The sequence below is a fragment of the Ostrinia furnacalis genome, unplaced genomic scaffold (genome assembly GCF_004193835.3).
Source record: "Ostrinia furnacalis isolate ACB-3 unplaced genomic scaffold, ASM419383v2 OfSCF1345, whole genome shotgun sequence".
NCBI lineage: Eukaryota > Metazoa > Arthropoda > Insecta > Lepidoptera > Crambidae > Ostrinia > Ostrinia furnacalis.
This window is the reverse complement of record NW_021131584.1, coordinates 659,924-681,423: the sequence shown is the minus strand read 5'-3', so window position 1 is coordinate 681,423 and position 21,500 is coordinate 659,924. Positions and strand designations below refer to the sequence as shown.

General features: G+C 36.6%; 1 protein-coding gene across 1 annotated transcript in view; it reads left to right on the top strand.

The window, feature by feature from the left end:
- The window catches only part of SCRB4 (scavenger receptor class B member 4), a 42,275-nt gene that overhangs the window by 4,919 nt on the left and 15,856 nt on the right, over positions 1-21,500 (top strand). The window contains exon 2 of the mRNA XM_028303974.1: positions 16,799-16,923. Coding sequence (XP_028159775.1) covers positions 16,804-16,923 — 120 coding nt within the window. The 5' untranslated portion in view covers positions 16,799-16,803. The remainder of the gene's footprint in view (positions 1-16,798; positions 16,924-21,500) is intronic.

Below are 21,500 nucleotides of genomic sequence, written 5' to 3'. Positions count from 1 at the left end.
TAAACCGCTTATTACCGCGTTATCTTTCATACTAATAACTTAAATAAAAAATAATAATTTTAATTTAATAAATCAATGGTACGGAACCCTCGGTGCGCGAGTCCGACTCGCACTTGGCCGGTTTTTTGTATGAAGAATCGGCCGATACCAAATCGGTGCAATGTGCGCACTGCGCACTTTCATACAATACAATCCATACTGATTAATAGCCCGATCCAACTATAGGCCGACAAAAAGTCTGTCTACACTGCGGGAGTACGACGCTCTAGTTTACCAGAGGGAATAGAGCAGTGGTTCTTAACCTTTAAGTCACGAGGGACCATTTTAACAAATTTCTGTCTTGTCAGGGACCACTTTTTTTTTTCAATATCCTATGAAAGGAGAGGTCGTTTGCGTTGTGTTGACTCGACTCATCACGTCACGTCACTTGTTTATTACGATGTCTTCGTGGACCACTTGGAATGCCTCCAGGGACCACCAGTGGTCCGCGGACCACCGGTTAAGAACCACTGGAATAGAGGATTTGCCTACATTCTCCCACGCTGGCGTCTTCCCAGACAGATTGGGGATGCTGAAGTTCGAATATTTGTCCCTTAGTTGCCTTTTACGAGGGTGAGATTAATGAATAACAAATCAAAGTTCAAACAATCCTAAAATAACTCATTGAAGTAAGTATGCTGTTGTGGTTATAAATGCCGATATAACGGCGATGTCAACAGCAGACGAAACAATGCGCAGGGGCCGTCTGCGCACGATTGTTTTATGTAACCCACGTGGGTCGGACTGTGTGAGCAATCAACGAAAAATTGCTTAGTTTTAAGGAGATGATCATTTTGGTAAAGACCTTCATCTCAGAGTGACACACACGTCGAGTGTTGGAAATCTTGCGAATTGACTGGCTAATATTCGAAACCGAGTAATTTGGTAAAATTATCTTTGAATTTAATATTGTTAGATCATTATGATAATTATTCTCATTTTTTTTCAGTCGATTTTTATCAACAAAATTGTCAAACTCTATATTAAAATGAAGTGATTCTATGAATTTGGCTTATCTGTGATGAAATCGTTGACTTCCTTCGCAAAGTCTAGTCGAGCGAAGTCCAGTTCCGTGGTCACTTAGAGGGTAAGGCTAAATTAGCCTCGAAGAAGCTTGGTGTGCTCAATAGATCGAGACGGTATTTCACTCCGGCCCATCGTCTGCAACTTTACAAGGCACAGGTTCGGCCTCATATGGAATACTGTTCTCATCTTTCGGCGGGTGCGCCCCAGTACCAGCTTCTCCCTCTGGATCGCATTGAACGGAGAGCAGCTCGAATCGTTGACTGCCAGGACATTTCGGATCGCCTTGACCCCCTGGCGCTGCGTAGAGATGTATCTTCACTGTGCATCTTCTATCGCATTTATCACGGGGAGTGCTCCGAAGAATTGTCTGGACTTATCCCTACCGCCACTTTTCGCCACCGATCTACCCGACAGCACTTCCATCCCCATCACTTAGATGGTTGGCAGTCCAAAACAGTACGTTTCTCCAGAAACTTCCTGCCCCGTACAACCAAACTGTGGAATGGACTGTCGTCTGCGGTGTTTCCGGACAGATACGACCTGCAAGCTTTCAAGAAGAGAGCGTATCTTCACCTTAAAGGCCGGCAACGCACCTGTAACGCCTCTGGGTCTGCGGGTGTCTATGGGCGACGGTAATCACTTACCATCAGGTGATCCGTCTGCTCGTTTGCCTCCTGTCACATAAAAAAAAAGTCTAATTGTTACCATTTTGTAGAGACTTAAGACATTGAACTCATCAAAGATATTAAGTACTCATATAACTTCACAATAGTTGTTTAACCTAGTCTGCGGTATTAAGATAACATTTATAAGAATTAGTCATTTTATAAAATAAGTGTAATACTCGTATGTACTGCATTACTACGAGTACTTCTCTGTGGCTCTACATGCAATAGTTTTACGCCATGACAAGTGTATTATGGGTAACAAATACCAGATATTCAGGATATTTGCTTTTTATGTAAAAGTAAATAAAAGGAAGTACAAATTGTTCAAATATCAGACGAATTACCTAGCCCAAACTAGCTCGTACTACGGCGATAAGGATTCTTATATGTATAAATATACACAAATAAATTTATTACGTGAACGCTATAGTTCCGAAGATTGTCCAGACGGCTTAACCTCCTTATGAGATAACACTGTGAGATAGGCTTAGAGTTGTTGTATCCCACTTTGTTTGGTGAACTAACTTTTTGTATTATCGGGATAACTTTGTCCATATGGACCAAGTTATCCAATAGTTAATAGCTAATATTAGCTAATTAAAACGTAATAATAAATCAGAAATCAGAAATATTTATTTGCTTTTACATGGTTTTACAAGATATTATTATTACAATTGGCATGTCCACATGTTGACTTAATTAGTCGTGCAAATATTGAAAAAAATAATAATGTAAGTACAAAAGAACAATAAGTATTATGTAATTCTACGGAGAGCGAGGGCTGCATATTAGTAGAGTTGTAACGGAGTTTTGGGCTGACACTGTGTAGGTTTGTTGTCGACACGAAAAGAAGAAGAACTAAAAACTGAGTTAGAGAGAAGACAGTGCCCTAGTGTGAAACGTACACTACAGGTATAAGACTTTGCATCAGTCTCTACCTAACATTTTCACAATGTTGATGAATGGTGTTGATGAATGATTAAAACTAGTCCCTAGCACTCTACTTGGAAACAAAGGAAAATAGCCCCGATGCTTTGCAAAAATAGCAGTGGCAGTCTCGCGAAAATTTTAATCAAGTGACCATAACATTCATCATCATCATCATCATCATCATCATCATTTCAGCCATAGGACGTCCACTGACGATGACTATAACATTAGATATGGCTAATACTAGTGTAAAATAGCCCAAATCGTGGGTCGAATCACGAAGAGGCGTAAACAGATTTTTATCAATTTTACAGGAGCGACGCTTAAAGATAATTTGAAGTATGGAAACATGCATTAGGGGCCCTTTTTACCTTTTTTTTTAATCAATCAAGATCAATAACTAGAAGCCTAGCCGCCTTGGTGGATAGAAACTTTTGCATTTACAACATTATTGGACCAAATGGATGGATTGGATCAAATGGTAAATTCATGGATTTCATAGGCCATATTTTTTATTGAGTCATAGCTCACATGAGACAAAACCAAGTGATACATACAGACACTCGACCTTGTAATTCATATACATAGCCAGCCGTATTTTCTGGACCACAGCTCATTCCCAGCGTCTTGCTGCCGGATGCGCCCATTATCTAGTTGAGGCCAGTCCGCGCTGTTTCACTGACCAGTTGGTATACCAGTCGAAACGTCAAAAAATTGACACTATAACTTTTAGATTCCAGTGCATCTTTATGGAAAGGGTTATTTGGACCTTGATGATCACGTCACGCGTCGTAACCTGAGAATATCAAAATCAAAATTTTCTTTATTTGTTTAGACTAATTAAATTAGTACTTGCAAATCGTCAAATGCTCTTAAGGAGCCTATACATGTCTCATTCTTTTTTTGCCCTACCAGCGCTTCGAGACAAACATTTGGCAAGTGCTGAGAAGAAGCGCCGCAACATACTCAGTCACCACTGTCTGTCTATCTGTCAATAACTATTTAAGTAACTCATTATGTTTTTCAAGTTGTATAATTTAGGTACTTCGTAGGGTTTTTAAGAAATAATGAAACGCAGAAAAATGTATAATTACAAAAAACGACATTTTATGTTGTGTTGTGGGACGACTCATCATCATCATCAGTGAATTAGTCTCTAATTCACCAGAGGCAAGAGGTTTTGGCCTAAACTCCCCACGCTGGCCAGACGGGTTGAGGAGGTGGGAAGACTAATAGAGCTTTAAGGCAATGAGGATCATTTCGATTTTTAGCTGTGAATGCAGATTTATAGGTCTAAGAAATCCTTAATATACAGTCCAAAAATTTTTGTTCTACGACAAAAATTGACGAAGTTATGGCCAAATTACTAAAAAAGTTCACTGACCGCCCGGCGCGGGACCGATGACGTCACTATATCCGATCCGAACGCTGCTGGCGTACTGCGTGGATAGAAAATATTTTTTTCTAGCCAAACTATCAGTTTTAGAGAAAAACTTGTTATGACATTTATTCATCAGAATAAAGTAAGCTATCGATAGGTAATTTTTTTAAATAGAAATTGTGAGAAATATCGCAAAAAATCCATACGCTCATACGATTCAATGGAACGCGGAGACGCGATTAGGGTCTCCGCGGTGGTATATTTGGCGATTTATTCAAATAAAGTGTTCATAAGTGTTGTTAGAGTCATATCTTTCAAATAAAAACATTTTCATTTTTTTCATCTTCGTCCAAGTAAAATATAAAAATGTATAAATATAAAGTTTTTTTCTAAAACTGATAGTTTAGCTGGAAAAAAATATTTTCCATCCCAATAGTACGCCGGCTGCGCTCGATTCGGATATAATGACGTCACGCGGCCCTGCGTACGTTGTCTTTTAGCGGCAAAAACGGCCTATGTTTATTACTTAATATCTTCGTAAGTAATGGTCCGATTTGGATAATTCAAAAAGATATATCTTTCTTATGTCTTAAAGATTAACGTAGATACTAGTTTTATTGAATTTTCTACAACAGTACTGATCCTCATTGAGCTTATGTAGTTTAATGACATCATCATCATCATCATCATCATTTCAGCCATAGGACGTCCACTGCTGAACATAGGCCTCCCCTAATGCTTTCCACGTTGATCGATTGGTAGCGGCCTGCAGCGCTTCCCTGCTACCTTTACGATGTCGTCTGTGATTTATGTCGATGTGATGTACGTTTGTGATTTAATGTAAAGTAAAGAAGCCACAAAGTTGCTCTGCAGCCTACATCCAAATAGAGATGCTTTCTGTCAACTAGCCCTTCTTTACCATTATTCACAATAATGATTCACTTGTAATAAATTCATCAAGTGTATCTTATTGATATAGTTATATCACGTGTTTCAATTAAACAACAATTTCTAACTAAGTGACAGATGATTCCGTTATCTAGAGGTCCAACCAGGTCTTTCTTAGTGCACTTGCACTCGTCATGATCATAGTACAACCACAACCTAGTGTAGTTCATTAGTTTGTTTTTGTTCTATCATCAGTTAACGATCCGTCTGGCTGGCCGCGACATTTTACAGTCAAACCTGGATAAGTGAGAACTGGATAAGTGAGAAAACTCTATAAGTGAGAGTAATAGCCAGGACCCGTCATTTTAAGCTCCCAAAACCTCTATTAGCGAGAAACAGAAACCTCTGTAAGAGAGAGTCGTTTTTCCCTCATAGACCTCCGTAAGTGAGACTGCTACTTATCTATACCTCTATAAGCGACAGTCGAGCTTTATTTACAAATTTAACATGTGCTATTTTATGACTTATTCTTAACTTTCGTGGAACTTCCTACTATTGTTTTTGTATTCTCGTCAATATTGTTCCTATTCTATTTCGTGGAACTAAATATAACTTTATTGTTGTTATTTTATCGCATTCTTTTCAAATGGACACGTGTGCCTGTGTACCGTCCTGTTTGTCAGACTTACTCAGTTTATAGTTTTCAATTGCGAAGGAATTTGTTATTGCTGCGTACCCCTATAAGAGAGAAACGCCACCCATGTACCTGCATTAGCGAGAAACTCGGGTTAGTGAGAAACCTCTATAAGCGAGAATGAGATTGTGCTCCCTTGAACTCTCGCTTATCCAGGTTTGACTGTAGTTAGATTTAAGATTAATTTAAATTAAGTACTTTTTTTTAAGAAATCAACATTATATCAAATATTTGAAACAATTGAAATGTGATGTCACGAAACTTAGGACCCCTCCCACCCCTTGTCACACCATGTCACACTTTGTCAACCCACTCCCCCCCTCTTTACGTGTGACGTACTTTATGGATGACCCCGTATCTGTTTTACGCCCGTATTTACAAACGATGCTTGCTTAAGTGAAGCAGCAAATCGAACGCACAGCGTTGAATAGAGTTCTGTGATCGGTTCGTGTGTGACCCTGTGCATCCACGCGCACTGTGAGACCTCATAGTATGTTTGTGAATACGGGCATTTTTTTTTATCCACAACGAGGAAGCTCTTGGCCTGTATCTCACCTGATGTGATGATCAGGCCGAAGGTGGAAGCGAGCTTCACCCGGAATCCTCAACCACGGAGGAACTGGCTATCTTACCTCTAACTGCCGGAACACAACAATGCTGTTAACATTGTTGTTATTAGTATCTGTTTTAGTCTTACTTGCTTAAGTGAAGCAGCAAATTGAACGCACAGCGTTGAATAGAACTCTGTGATTGGTTTGTGTGTGACTCTATGGGTCCACGCGCACTGTGAGTACGGGTTACTACGGGTTACGAGTGGGAGTTAGTCTTATGTTTTGTTTGCTGTTGGAGACTTGGAGTAACTTTATCAATAAAATTAAGTGGTATTATAAAATTTTAAATTCTTCCGTCACAAGCTGATGTAACAGAGATAATAGCTTACACCAATGACCACAGGTCATAAAATTATGTTTATCTGTTTAGTTTATTTAGGTCTTATTAAAATTACGAACTAGATTTTTTCTTATAAACAATATAATAAAATATAATGAATAAAGATACTGATTATAACAGTAGGTACCTATATCTTTAGAGTCATTAGAGTCTGAGAAACTTTATTACCTAACTCTATATTTTTTATCATATCTTTTTAAAAAGAATGCTACGCGGAATCCTTCTAACATAATAAATGTGATGATGGATGGATATTTGTTGTTTTTAACCACTGAACCGATTTGGGTGAAGTTAGAGTTAGTTTGAGACCCAGTGAAAAGCATAAGATAGTTTTTATCCCGGTTTTTAAAGGAGAAGAGCAATAAAACCTTTTTATGACAGACTAATATTCACGGGAAAAACGAAAAATATAAAAGATGCGACCTTGCAGCTCAAAAAACACTTGCTAAAACTACTCTACCGTCTGTCTAATAGAATTACTCGTAATTCCCGCGTGTCTCGGTCGCGTGTCGGCTCTAATTGGGCTATTTTCCAATAACAGGTCATCATACTCGTCATTAAGGCTCAGGATATTGGAGCGTCCGCTTCTCATGTGGAGGAGGCCACTTTCTTTGTAAATCAATGATCCGGCGCATTTAAATCGGATGGAATGCCGAGAATGTTGGCGGTAAGTCTTTCACAAACGATGCTTGCATAAGTAAAGCAGCAAATCGAACGCACAGCGTTGAATATAGCTCTGTGATTGGTTCGTGAGAGACCTCATAGTAATGTTTGTGAATACGGGCGTTAGTCCACGAGAAAAGTCGCTGGATCGAATTTTTCAATGTTTTTCTTAATAAATTAAACACCAAATCGACAATTACTCTAGAATCTTAGAATGGGCCCAGTTGCTGGAAGAAAAAAATATTTGAAAATTCTATCCAATGACTTGACCCGTGGTCCAAGCTAAAAGTGGTCCAAGTCGTTGGAAGACTCCTTTTAGCATCGGCGATTTTACGACTATCGATGCTCATCGCGATTTCACGCGTTTGTACGCAGTATCGGAATCGCGCATTGTACCGATCCTAAGAGTAGCATGTTTTGTGTGCTATGGCTTTTAATCACAAGGAATGTCGGCGCTAGCACGTGGAAATTCATCAGATTTGAAACCGGTTTTCTAAGTCTATCTATGGGTTTCAGGAAAAACAAGTTAACAATAACCTTGAGAAAAGCATCAAACGTACATAAGTATAATTCTTAATGGATGAAATAAAAATTTGAAACAAAAACCACTCATCTATCTCTACCAAGAAAACCGTTGTTTGTTCAAGTTGAAGAATGGCAGCAATTTATTTTTATCTGTCGTTATAAAACTTTAACTGACATAATTAAATTTAAAAAAAACCTGTTATATGCGGGTAACATTTAATTCTACAAGTCATTTAGTCTCCCTGCAGAAACACGATTTTATTTTTATTAGAACAATACAGGGTGTTAGGTAAATGGGTATATGAGCCGACACTAGCCCATGTTAACATGTGCATATAAATGGTATGGTGAAGTCAGAAATTTGATATCATCATTTTATTTTTTTTAATTTTCACACAATATACATTTTATAAAATCCGATTTCTATGAAAATCAAAATAATTAAAATGAAGATATCAATTTTCTGACTTCACCATATCATTTATATGCCCATGTTAACATGGCCTAGTGTCGGCTCATATACCCATTTACCTAACACCCTGTATAAGTATTAGATTCTTTTGCAAATTCAATAAATACTGTGTACTATTCCCTCGTATCCTCTGAGTATTTGTTTATAAATACAACTGATACAACTCTGTAGGTATAGGATCTTCAACTTTTGGAAGACAAACAAGATCTAAAAATAGATTGAACATTCGCCACTTAAGGAAGCAAATATATTAATAAGTCAATTTAAAATCACTTCAGATCATCATCTAAGTTTTTAACCTACATGTTTGTTTACGAAGACTGTCCGGTTTTTAACCATCTAATCTTGTTTTGATGAATCAAGCCCTGGAAATAGTCCCCAGTGTCTCATAGTAAATACTACGCAATGATTTCGACACGTGTACCATTCATACACCACAGTGGAAACAGGTTCAGTAAACCTAAAAATATAAATCTTTATCAGAAACTAAATCAAAATAAAATCACGTGGCCAAAAACTTAGAGCTTGCCCAAACAAATATTTCGACCACCCAGGACTGTCATGGCGCGGGCGCTGCAAAACGAAGAGAGCCGACCACAAATAATGTGAAATGGCTTAAAGAAGAAGAAATCAAAATATAATTACAAAAATAATAGTGGCCTGTAGTGACCACATACTTTTTAGAAACTGCTTCGCAGTCAAAATGCCCACGGTGAATCTATTTCAATACTTATTTATATTTATAAAATTCTGCCATTAATTAGTCTATCATACGAAAAACAAGGTCTAGTAAGGATCAGATTTTAAAAAAGGTATAAAAACAATATACGTAATAATTTCCAATCTCATTAGTAAATCAGTGACAGAGACTAAAATAATCAAGCTAAATTAAACTTACAAGATTGTCCTGTTTATGTCACCTTTATTGTTCAAGAAAAACATTTTACAAGTGCTGAGAAGAGGCTAATAATAAATAATGTATAGATGCCACTCTACTAAGTGCTAAATACCTAAATTACCTATATCTGATTAGAAATGCCACATCACAATATTCCTAACATTTAATTTCAAATCTCTAGATATGGCAACAAAACCAATGAAGATTTACTTTACTGCCATTTCAGAAATAGAACTGAAACTGAATGGTAAAATTAGCGTCAAAAAGTTCGTGACACCCAATAGAGAAGTACCTAATATTTTGTCCTTTCAAAAATACAGACTAAATGGGGTATTAGTAATACTACTGACTCTACATCCATTATGTTACTACTATGTATTATTATGTTAAGTGCGCCGCATACAAAGCAGCGCGTGGCACGATGAGTAAATGTTTACAGCGGTAGTAAATAACAATAGCTTATTAATCATTAGCCATGATTAATTTTTAATGTATCCCAATCGGGTTGTCCGACGACGAACTTCTGTCTCTACAAGACCTAGAGCATATTGCGGTGTGGAGAAAAGGAACCCGTGTAGAGTCGACTGTACATCACCGATCAACTGTTGCGTAGGTACTCGTAATTGCATAATATTACAATAAAATTACTTAACATGTCTCAGTGCGCTGCTTGATGTGTCATCGTCCGTACATTATAGGATAAAAAAAATAACTTTGTTTCCGTGTTTGTTTAGTCAACAGATTTTTGTATAAGATAAGTACGAAAATAGAAAAAAAAACACGCTAGAATTCACACCGGACTTACGAGACAAATATCTAAGTATGTGGTAAACACATATTTACATCATTATTAGCACAGTTCATTCAAGGCGTAAAGATCCGGTTTTGGTAGCTAGTTCTTAGAATTAAGAGGCAGAAACATCCCCAAGGATTTTCATTTCTGATCGAAATAAAACAAATAAGTATTATAATCCAATCCCTGACTATTACGGGGAATATCTCATGATAAACGTAATAAATAATAACAACATTTACTTATGAAGACTTTTAGTAGAAAATTTAGTAGGATGAACACCTTCACTTTGGTAAAGAGGATACGCAACAATGGGTCTTTGGGAATTGGGAGTCCTTTAATTCTTAGTGTTAAGAGGATTCTCATTTATGATTGAAATGAAACGTGTTTACTTTGGCTTTTTTTTTAGTACGATCACTATCCATTCTACCAATCTACTATCTAGATTCTAGACTATCGCGGGAAATATCGCGTTTCTAGTGCTGTATGTCGCAATTGATGAGACATCTTTGCAATGACCTTTATAGATAACTTAGATTATTAGTAATACTAATTCTAAATTAACTGTACCTCTAACCTCTAGATAATAGAGCATTCGACATACAGAGTTTTTTGCCATTTGGCAACAAGGGTAGAGTTTCACTTTTTAATAACCCAGGAAAATATCTTTGTAAAAAACAACGTGGAATAGATGAATAGAACAAAAAAAATCTATTTTGGTTCTCCTTCCTCTACATGTTGATTGAAACAACTCGGACTATAATAGCAATTTGAGGAAAATGCAAGAGTTATTTTCAACTTCTGTTGCCATGGTGCTTTGTATGGCTTTGAAATCGCCCCTCACTAATTGCGTCATTTTCGCATTGGGAAATGGAAAAGGTTAAAATAGAGAGCTTTAGTCAAAAATAAACACCTTACGTATAACAACTTTATAAGCGCGTAAAATCATTTCATGAATCATTTACATTTCTCTATATGGAAATGCACTTGAAAAGGAGTAAAACTAAATAGAAAGAAACCGTATGGTATGCCATGGAAGAAACGGCCATGCATGTTCTTTGCTCATGCGGCCCGCTTATGAGCAAAAGAAGTATCCATCTCGGGCGACACATCATGCACCCGGATGAGATAGCAGATATCACGCTCCAAAGAATCTGGAAATTTATAGACTCAACGGGACTAAGCAGTGAACTCTAAAGACAAGGGCTGCCACAATAGATCAAATTTGGTCGAGTTGGCGCAAGTAAAGGCCCAAAAACCAATAATAATAAAATGGTATGCCATTTCTTTGGGCTATTCATTTTTCTGATAAATGAAAATTTGCTCTTTAATTTAAGAGTCAAGATTTACTTATAGATTTCCATTCGAACCTTTGACGTAACGAAAACATCGCGACATTAAATGTAAAATTGTCTACGCTGCTACCATTTTCACTGACCTTTACAGATGGGCCCGTGCACTTGATGTTAGACGTTAGTCCCCCGGGGCATCATCTAGCTCGACCTTGTACTATGGGTTACGTAACGAAACCCGATCGGACACGGCGCGTCGCGGCCTCGTCACGTTGCGGTTGCCGAGGGCTGGTGAGACTGAAACGGGAGAAAATATTGAGTAATTGGTGATTATGACCCGGGAAATATGATATTGCAGCTATTTTTAAAATGTCAATGAATTAAAAATAACTTTGTTTTGCTCTAAAGATCATCACAAAAGAATTCATGCGTAGATATCGAGATATCTGGCAATCCTGCCTGTATCTTATGATATAAACTAGCGGCCGCCCGCGACTTCGTACGCGTGGATCCCGTTTTACCCCCTTAGGGGTGGAGTTTCGTAAAATCCTTTCTTAGCGGATGCCTACGTCAGAAAATCTACCTGCATGCCAAATTTCAGCCCGATCCGTCCAGTGGTTTGGGCTGTGCGTTGATAGATCACTAGGTCAGTCAGTCAATCACCTTTGAGTTATATGTATATTTAGATGATGAGATGTTACTGAGGATATCCATATTATATAGAAGTTTCCATTTTCTTGGTTCTCATCATCGTTCCCGGAATATTTCCATTGGTTAGTCGATATGGTTAATGACTTTAATAAGATAGGCCTTTGTCTACAAACATCGGTAGAGCCAACAAATAGTAAGTTAAAAAAATAACCACACAAGTATTTACTCTGCTACTACAAGTAAGTACTTGTTGTTATCGTCATTACCAACTGAAACTAATCCTAATCGAACACCTGTCATCAACTGAAAAGTTATGTTATCGTCTTATCGTTGCTACACTTGCAACTGCACTTCAAGTCTGAAGTCTGTAGGTTTAATATTTATTTTATCAATTCACAAAATACGATACTAAATCCCACTCCAACAGCTGCATAACTTACGAGTACAAGAAGTAAACTCATAAAGTTATGAAAACTAATATAAGTCATTTTATTTTTGCAAGTGGGCTTTTAAAAGGCACTTTTACACGTCCCAGTATTAACCCCAACACTGCTTCGGGACAATAAATGGGCCAGTGCTGAGAAGAAGCAGCGCAAGAAACTCAGCCACTATTTTATGTTTGACCGATAACCACAGTCAAGGCCAAATCAGTCCCGAGGGAAAGTTGACCGTAGTTGAACACGTAACGAAAGTAATCAGAAGTTAAGGATTAACTGAGTAGCTTAAGATCGACTATACTCCAGTGGGAAGGTGACATAATTGACAATCAAGGGTATATAAATAACCTACAGAATCAAATACATTTTGAATGCACCTGCAATATTGAAAACTTCGTAATTTGGCGTGCATTATCAGTAAGTAAGTATTTATTTTGCGATAGCAAAGGTGATCGTACTACGAAAAGGTGAATTGAAATTTTATCTAACGTAATAAATATAAAAATATGAAATGTAAAATGGTGTCGTGGTGTCGTTGCTGCATTGTTGCCAGGTTGCAAACATATTATTAAATTGTTAACCTGAAGATAAAGATGTTTTCATTGTTTTTTTGTTCGATAAATTGGAGCAAATACAGGTCGAAGGCCCCTCAACATAGTCTTATGAGATAATGCATATTAAAAGAGACAGTAACTAACCTTATTGATAGCGTTTACACCGCTACACTACCCACTAATAACTACCCATTGATCACAGTTATAAACACGGCAAAAATCGTCTAAATATATTCAAATTCAAATTGTTTATTGTATCCCACATTCATTACAAATAGTGGTGTTGTTCAGACATTAGGTGCCTTTTCGTTTTAAATAAATGTTAGTTTTTTCGGCGTGACCTATGGAAGTTTTTGGTAATAAGTATTTAAGATTAGCTTTTGAGAGCGACTTCACCCGCGTGAATTTTGGCCTGATATTCAGGGATAATGTAACACTATAGTCTATCCAATATAGCTTGATTAGAATGACAGCTGCCATCAAAAGTAACGACATAACTTTGTAGTAGCGATCAATGAGAGCTAAATATTGGCGGACAAGAAATAATTCACGTCTGACCTACAAACAATATTTTCGACGAAAGTGCTTCCAATAAAAATGTTAATTTCGTGTAAATCCAGCGTTAAATTACACCAATAAGTAGTAATTCGAAATTATAAAAATCAAGCTAGAGTATTAACGACGTCTCTACGTTTTTCTAAATGTTCACTATTAAAAACCAAAATACATTTCATTCTGAAATAATCAAACATTGGAAATCAATCACCGGTATTTTTTTGGGTATTCATAGCACCGTTGCTCTAGAAGAGATGCCCACCGCCCTCTAGCGAGAGGAAAAAACCACTGAAGAATACTGATGATAATGACTACGTTTTAGGTTGTACACCCTTGACATGAGTTTTAAATTTTACTGTCTTTAAATTTAAATTATAATTGTCATGTTTATGAATAAAGATATGAAGAAAAATTGGGTGCATTTTTTATATCATTTTTTCGAAAACTTATCGATACATCTATGTGAACCGTACGAAACATACCCAGCACTAGTCACATTCGTTTGATAGCTGTCATTCTCATCAAGCTATATTGGATAGACTATAATGCTGAAATATTTTTTCTCATTACTTTTTGTTGTAGGTTAATTAGAAGAAGCTATTTTCTCATTAATAGAATAAATAATTTGTTCCAGCTGAAAAATGCATTGGGATTCAATCAATTCGATTGAGGTTAAGTCATTATTGTGACCTCAAAAACAGTGGGTTACCTATTAAGTTAATAAAACTTATCTCTTTGCAGTAGGTACAGCCGATGACTGATGATTGATGATATTGTGATATCTTTTTGTCGCCGTGGTAACGGATTTAGTTCAGGCCTGATAAAAGTATAAGAACATACTGAAACAATTTCAAGTGTTGCATTGAACTCTTGGATAAGAGTTTTGGTGGTATTAACAAAATATAATTAACATTTAACACGTTACAATCTCTTGAAACAAACAGAAAAATCCTCACTGGGTTTTAGTTATCAGAGAAAACTTACACAATACATATAAGTAGGTACCTACGACATGGTGTAACTTTTACCTTACATTGTCAAAAGTGTAGTTAAGTTTCATAGGCCAATACTTATGTTAATTTAATTAGTAGGTACTTACAAAAGGTGACATTATGATTCAATGAAGCATTTATTTTTGGCTCTTAATTATGTATTTTCAGCTTATTAACGAACCCGGATTAAGTTTGTGTATGTCACTAGCTTTAATTGCGTGAATCCAAAAAAATATATGTAATTGGCTCCAAATCCCATTCATCATTTTTTTGGGTGATTACATCATCAACCATTATCACGGTAATTTGGAACAATTTTCCGAAATGGAAACACAAATATGAAACGAATAGCATAATCACTATTCTAGCAAATTCTGAATGAATTTCGGATGAATCACGTATCGTACGTAACTAATGTTGTTAGTATGATATTATCAAAATGCTAATAAATTCCAATAAGAGTTATCTTTAGTAAAATCGATTATCGGCGGATAATTCTAACTTTTCTGAGAAGTATCGCGACTGATAACTCTGATAAGGCACACATAGGACGATTCCCGATATGTTATTGCGATTATAATGATCGAGAAAAGGTTTTCGGTTGTTTAAGCAAGTGTTTTGCGGAAAAGAGTCAAGATACTGCAAATACCTACGTTCTTTGATTATTTTAACAAGTTAAAGATTCCCTAAATACTTAGTTTGCACGAATTGTAACGTAGGATATTTTTTATTTGGCTGTTTTGTGTGTTGTTTAATAAAGAGATTCTATCTATCTATCAAGAAAGATTTATATCTTTACTAGCTTTCCGCCCGCATTTGGTCTGTCACAAAAAGACAATTCGCGCGGGTCCCTGTTTATAAAACCGGGATAAAAACTATCCTAATGTCCTTTCCTAGGATTCAAACTATCTCTATGCCAAATTTCATCAAAATCGATTCAGTGGTTTAGACATGACGTAGCAAGACAGACAGACAGACAGAGTTTATAATATTATTTATAATATTAGTATAGATATCTTTATGATAAACACCATGCTTGCAGAATCGTGGCACTCGTGGTTAATGTCTTCATAGTTGAATGTTCCAGTAGGTACGACGATAAAATGATTTTATCAGAGATCTGGGGCACTAGAGATATGTATCTATCAGTTAGGTATATTACACATTCATGTTGTAAACACCAAAAACTCATCACTATTGATCACTTGCCCTTTGATATGGTGATACCACTAAATCCCATGGATGACTGGTGACAGTGAAGGTCAATAGTTTTTACGGATAAGGGATAGGTAGTTAGGACTATGGTAAAAGCAATTCCTGACAGATTTGATAAATCTTCATGACTAAATCTATTCTAACAATCTCATAAGGTATCTTAAAAAAAGAACTTAAAATAACTCAAGTACTTACCTAAATAATACAAAGCTAGAACTACAAAAAGTCAAAGCGAGATGGGAATATTTACCCCAATATTAATATTAGGGGAACTAAGCATTTTACTAAGAACTTTAATTAATTATTATTGTGTGTTAACTTTACACATAGTAATTAAAGTATGTACAATGAATATGTAAAATAAAGTTCTAGTACATACCTTCCTTGTGATAAACTTGATGTTAATCGTATCTTCGTATGCACTTTGCACTCCAGTTTCATTAACTTACTCATGATCACAATAATAATAATGATTACTAAATTAAGGAAAACTTAACGAAATATTGCTGGTAATTACCACCTACTACACACATTGTGCCACTGGCAGAACTAACCGAACGTTAGAGCGATCAAATGAAATATTAAAACCGAACTACCCACAAGTTGTGTCCGATTTATGGAGCGTGCGTGCCTTTGAAGCATCTTCTTCTTCTTCTTCTCCTCTATGGCTATTGTGTTTCCACGTTTGCCAATGTCACGTGAGCATACCCTTTGAAGCAAGATAATATCGATTTTTTTTTCTTGACATTAGACAGTTTACCCTTTACCTTTATTATGAGTGAGAATGGATGGATGTTTGTTACTCTTTCCGTTTCATCTACTTAACCATTAAACCGGTTAAGTAGATGAAACGGAAGACTTTATTCACGAGTAGGTATGTACCTACTTTACGTGATAAACCTTCTTTCCCTTTCAGACCGAAATAAGCGAAGTCACGAGCAAAAGCACCTATAAAATAAAACGAACGAATGATGAAAATTGTCAAGTTCTTTGGCGTATCTGGGTTGTCTGGAAGAAACCACTTCCTAGCGATAAGACTGCCTATTAATTGTGTCGTATGCACCAAGTATTTTTTTTGTGCGGTGTGCAATAAAGAGTATCTATCTATCTATTGCATCTAACTATCCATAAAACGTTAATAAACTTATAATAAATAATGAATCTGTTGTTTCAGCAAGGATGCGCGGACGCACGCCGCGCTGGCGCTGGATCGTGGCGGGCGGCGGCGCGCTGCTGGCCATCGCAGCCCTGGGCGCCGCCCTGGCCTGGACCGCCATCTTTGATTCTGTTCTGGCTTCTGTAAGTATTATGAGACTCCCACTTTTATGGGATTCCATCTTTTTACTACCTAGGTACACACCCCCTTGTGATTTCACACACTTTGCAATAGACATTTTACTGTTTTTACAGCGATTTGTACGCTGGCCAAAGCAACTCTGGGCGCCGCCCTGGCCTGGACCTGATAAGCCCGGTTTCCACAAGCTACCATCTCATGTGATTCCATATGGTCTTCATAATTTTAATATAACTAGATATCTCCCGGATACGAACGAACTTCTACTTTAATCATGTGGACTGCGTGGGAATGGAACTCTTTCTCAGGGTTTGTTTTTCCACTCTTCTATATTCCGGCACATGTAAGTACCCCATCCAAGAGAGAGTCTAAACTTTGTTGTACCAATACCTAAGTATGTTTAAGGAGGCTTTAATTAACTATTGTCTGGGTTCATCATCATGACGTTTTGATCTGTATCATCAAATCATCCTGTTTCCATCTTTTTAGCCCCTTTATTTCATTGTTTTCCTTATTTCATCTTTCCAGGCTGAAAGGGTTCAATAAAACCCAACCATTGCCAATATTTCCATCCATAATAACAATATTCTCTTTCCCTTGATCCTTTATTAATCTATATAAATAAAAATGAATTGATGTTCGTTAGTCTGATTATAACTCGAGAACGGCTGGGCCGATTGAGCTGATTTTGGTTTTAAAATGTTTGTCGTAGTCCAGGGTAGGTCTAAACGGTGAGTAAATACGCGCGCGATATTGTTTTTCTGTGACAGACAAAATTCCACGCGGGCGAAGCCGCGGGCGGAAAGCTAGTATCCAATAAAATCAGGGCTCATTGCCATACAGCACGTGTACACGAAACAAATTGAATTAAAACAGTGCGTCGCGTGACTGAAGCCCTGCAGTTATAATCTGCCCACTAATGTATTACCAATTTAGGCACTTAAGTGTCATTATGGACAGGATTATGTTTTTATTGATTTATAAAACATATTGCTAATATCTCTTCATAGTCTTTAATCGAAGTGCTTGCAGGGTCTGCAGGGATGTACATATTCTGGCTCCATGATCTCTCATGGTATCATTGTAGTGTTATTTTGTGGCCTAAAGTGTGGCGAAGTGATAACAATATGACCATTGCTGCATACGCAGTTCAAATTCAGAAGTATAGCGTGACAAGAGACTTATTGTGTGGACTTGCTTTGGAGTAGGTATTGGCTCCAAATGTAATGGTAAATTGTGTTAATTTTTTTTGGGTGCCTTAGAAAAAAATCATATTTAATGAATTTTGTGAACACAAAAAGCAATTATTAAAGATAATATAATTTATATAACCCGAAAGACTTGATAATAAGCTGACAGTTCCGCGTTTCGAGATGTTATTTAGGTATTTCGCTGCACATGCGTGACCGTACATTGACATTTAGCCTTATCAGCGGCTTATCAGAGGCTCAGAGCATTACAATAACAATTATGATGATAACAGGTAGTGGCTGGATGTTACAAAATCAAAATATCGATTGAATAATTAAGGCTTGGTATTTCTTCTAAAGTAGGTATTTCGCGCTGTCAAAATCTGCGCGCGCAATTCTTCGCCGAAAACAGCGCGTCAAAGAGCTCCCGCCACAATTTCCAGCTACACAGTATAGAAATACGCAGTTGGTTAGGTTAGGTTGACTTCCTTCCTTTCAAGCGTCACACTCACAACACTTTCTAATAGAAATCATATCCAAGTGATACAAATTAAAACACCTTTCAGACTTTTTGGGAATATATTCTAGAATCGAATAAATATAAAATATAACTGCAGAAGTAAACACTGTTCAAAGTGGCCGTGGCGTCGCCCGACCTTCTGGAAGTTCTGCGCCGGCTTAAAGAATTTCAAGATTACGTCACCCGACCTATCGGTAGGCCCTTGGGAGCTTGAGCGATTGGAATTTTTTTTTATGATAAGTTACTCTTAGTAGCGATTATTTAGAGCTTGGATAATAAATTTAATTATAGTTGTTGCAATTCACGAAGCTTTGCATGTGGTTAATAACATTAATCAGTATAGGTACGCATCAATTTTGTTCAGTCTCTTTGTTTATTAATAAATAAAAATATCATACTAAAATTGCAGAAACATATTTGTTTGTATTGGTCTGGGTGTTTTCTTTCTATAATATGTATGACGTATGTACGGGGTTCTGTACCTATCGAAAATTGCTATAAGCATCACACGCGGTTACCTGCGTACCTCTGTGCACTCATGGGAGTTTAAGCAGAGGTCCCTAGAGTTTGACTTTGAGCTTTGTTTATAGTCATTACGAAGCAGACTGATGGGAAACTGCACTGTCTTGAATTCGAAAGGGTAATTTGACGGTGTTTGGGGAATTCTAGGAATAAATACAGAGTCTCCTCATTGAGATTGAGACATTTCAATTTGAGATTTCACTTGACATTGAACACAATCTGAAATGGAGTTTTCAAACACTTGTAAAAATAAAAAGTAATTAAATCAAAGGCACTAAGTAGTATTGATATCAACTTCGAAGAAAATGACTGCCAAAATTACTTTCTACCCGTTCCACACGTCTTTCATGAATTATATTAAGGTATTGTTAAACTAAATTTCAAGTAGATTGAACCAAGGAATCACTTTGTCCCATACAAACTTTGCCCCCTTTTTTCACCCCCTTCATTTCATGACCCCATTTCGGAAAATCTTTTCTTATGAGATGCCTACGTCATAAAAAGAACACACCTTCCAACTTTCAGGTCTCTACGATATCCGTCAGTCATTTAGGACAAAGCATTTTTATTAGTTGTTCAAAACTCTATCGTTCCAGGTATGTCATTGACAGGAGGGCGCTACTATCTTAATGGGTTATTCATTAGTCCACTTGACATTTCAGAATCGTTTGTCTTTAGATACCTAAGCGATTTGATATTCGGAGTTTTTTTAATGAAATCAAGTTCTGAAATAACTTGAGGTGTTGTACCCGATCAAGCTTTTCATTGCAGGACAGTTAAATAGTTTTATTATTAGTTTCTTCTCTAAGTCTTAATTTGTCAGAGTAGGTAAAGGCTCCATGAGAGCAAAATTTAGCTTTATAATAGTTTTTAATTTTTTTCTTGAAATATTTGACGCCTTGTAATCTCTTGTAATCTCTCGTTAATATAGGTCCACACAAATAAATAATGTTTGACTTCGACTTTAATAATTATGCTCTTACATAATCCCAACTAATATTCATTTCATGTAAAATTTGTCCAATTATAACTCTATTTATACCTGCATCTGTAAGCAAGGATTCATGTTCTCCAGCCCAGATGCCGAGTAAACAGAATCGTCTTTCAGTGACGTGCAGCTGCCCCTATATTTGACACACTGACCTATTTTTTTTTTATTTATTTGTGTCAGTGTGCTCTTCTAAAGAGTGAAGACGATTGTATGTGGGTACTATTAAAATGTAATTTTAACTCATTGGTTTTGTCTCATATTTGAGGAATGTATCATGAGTAGAGTCTTAGTTTAAAAGGATGCCAACGATTTAAATTTCAATAGGTAGACAAAATTCAGAATTCTTAAATATCAAAAATTTTAGCTTTCTCCAGTAACACTGATATTATTATACTGTGACTCATCAAAGTCATCATTGTCAAAAATATTGACAAATCGAGAACTGTCACGTCCAAAAAACTGGCACGCGTCCGTCCTCCGTAAGCGCCACCGCGCGACTGATTGAGATTGTCCAAGCCGTCATGGGCCCAAAAAACTGGCACGCGTCCGTCCTCCGTAAGCGCCACCGCGCGACTGATTGAGATTGTCCAAGCCGTCATGGGCGATTTTTTCCACATTTTTTAACATAGTAACTAAATAAGACGCAATATAAAAATTTCATCCGTTAAAAGCCCTCAAGTTATTTCTGAACTTTAGTTTAGTAAAAGATTCAGAATCTCAAATCGCTTATTTTAAAAATAAAACCATTATTAGAAAACGAATAGAGGTAACTTTGGGAATTTATTCTATCGAGTCAACTTCATCAAATCGTGTTTCCATCCGTTAATAGCCCTAGAAAATATCCTCAACTATGCTCAAAAAAAATCTTAGCCTTTTATTTTACTGTTTAGTACCTCAAAAATGAAAAATGAAAACCTCATTTTCACCATTTTCTCTGCTACCCGGCCTTAAATGCTTGTTAAATTGAGTAATGTTGGAAATCAATAATCAATTAGGAATACGCTTCTGAACTGGCTAAGATCTTATTTCATTTCCATTTTTAATTTATTTAAATAATTATTAATCTTGTCGATATGTGATGTGTAATATGTGACTGTTAAAATTGGGACGTGTAAAAGTGCTTTTTGAAAGCTTATTTGCAAAAGTAAATGAGTTTTATGCGTTTTTTTTACTGATCGGTAGTTGGCCGAACGAAATGGGAATGTTCAGGACGTAGCAAGTTTCATTTTTCTACGAAATATTTTTATTTTATTATTATTATTTATTTATTTCCAAGCTTAAGCTTAAGCTTAAGCAAAGCAATAATTGAATCATTATAGGTTGTGGAATAAATAAATAAATAATCTATCAAGTCATGTT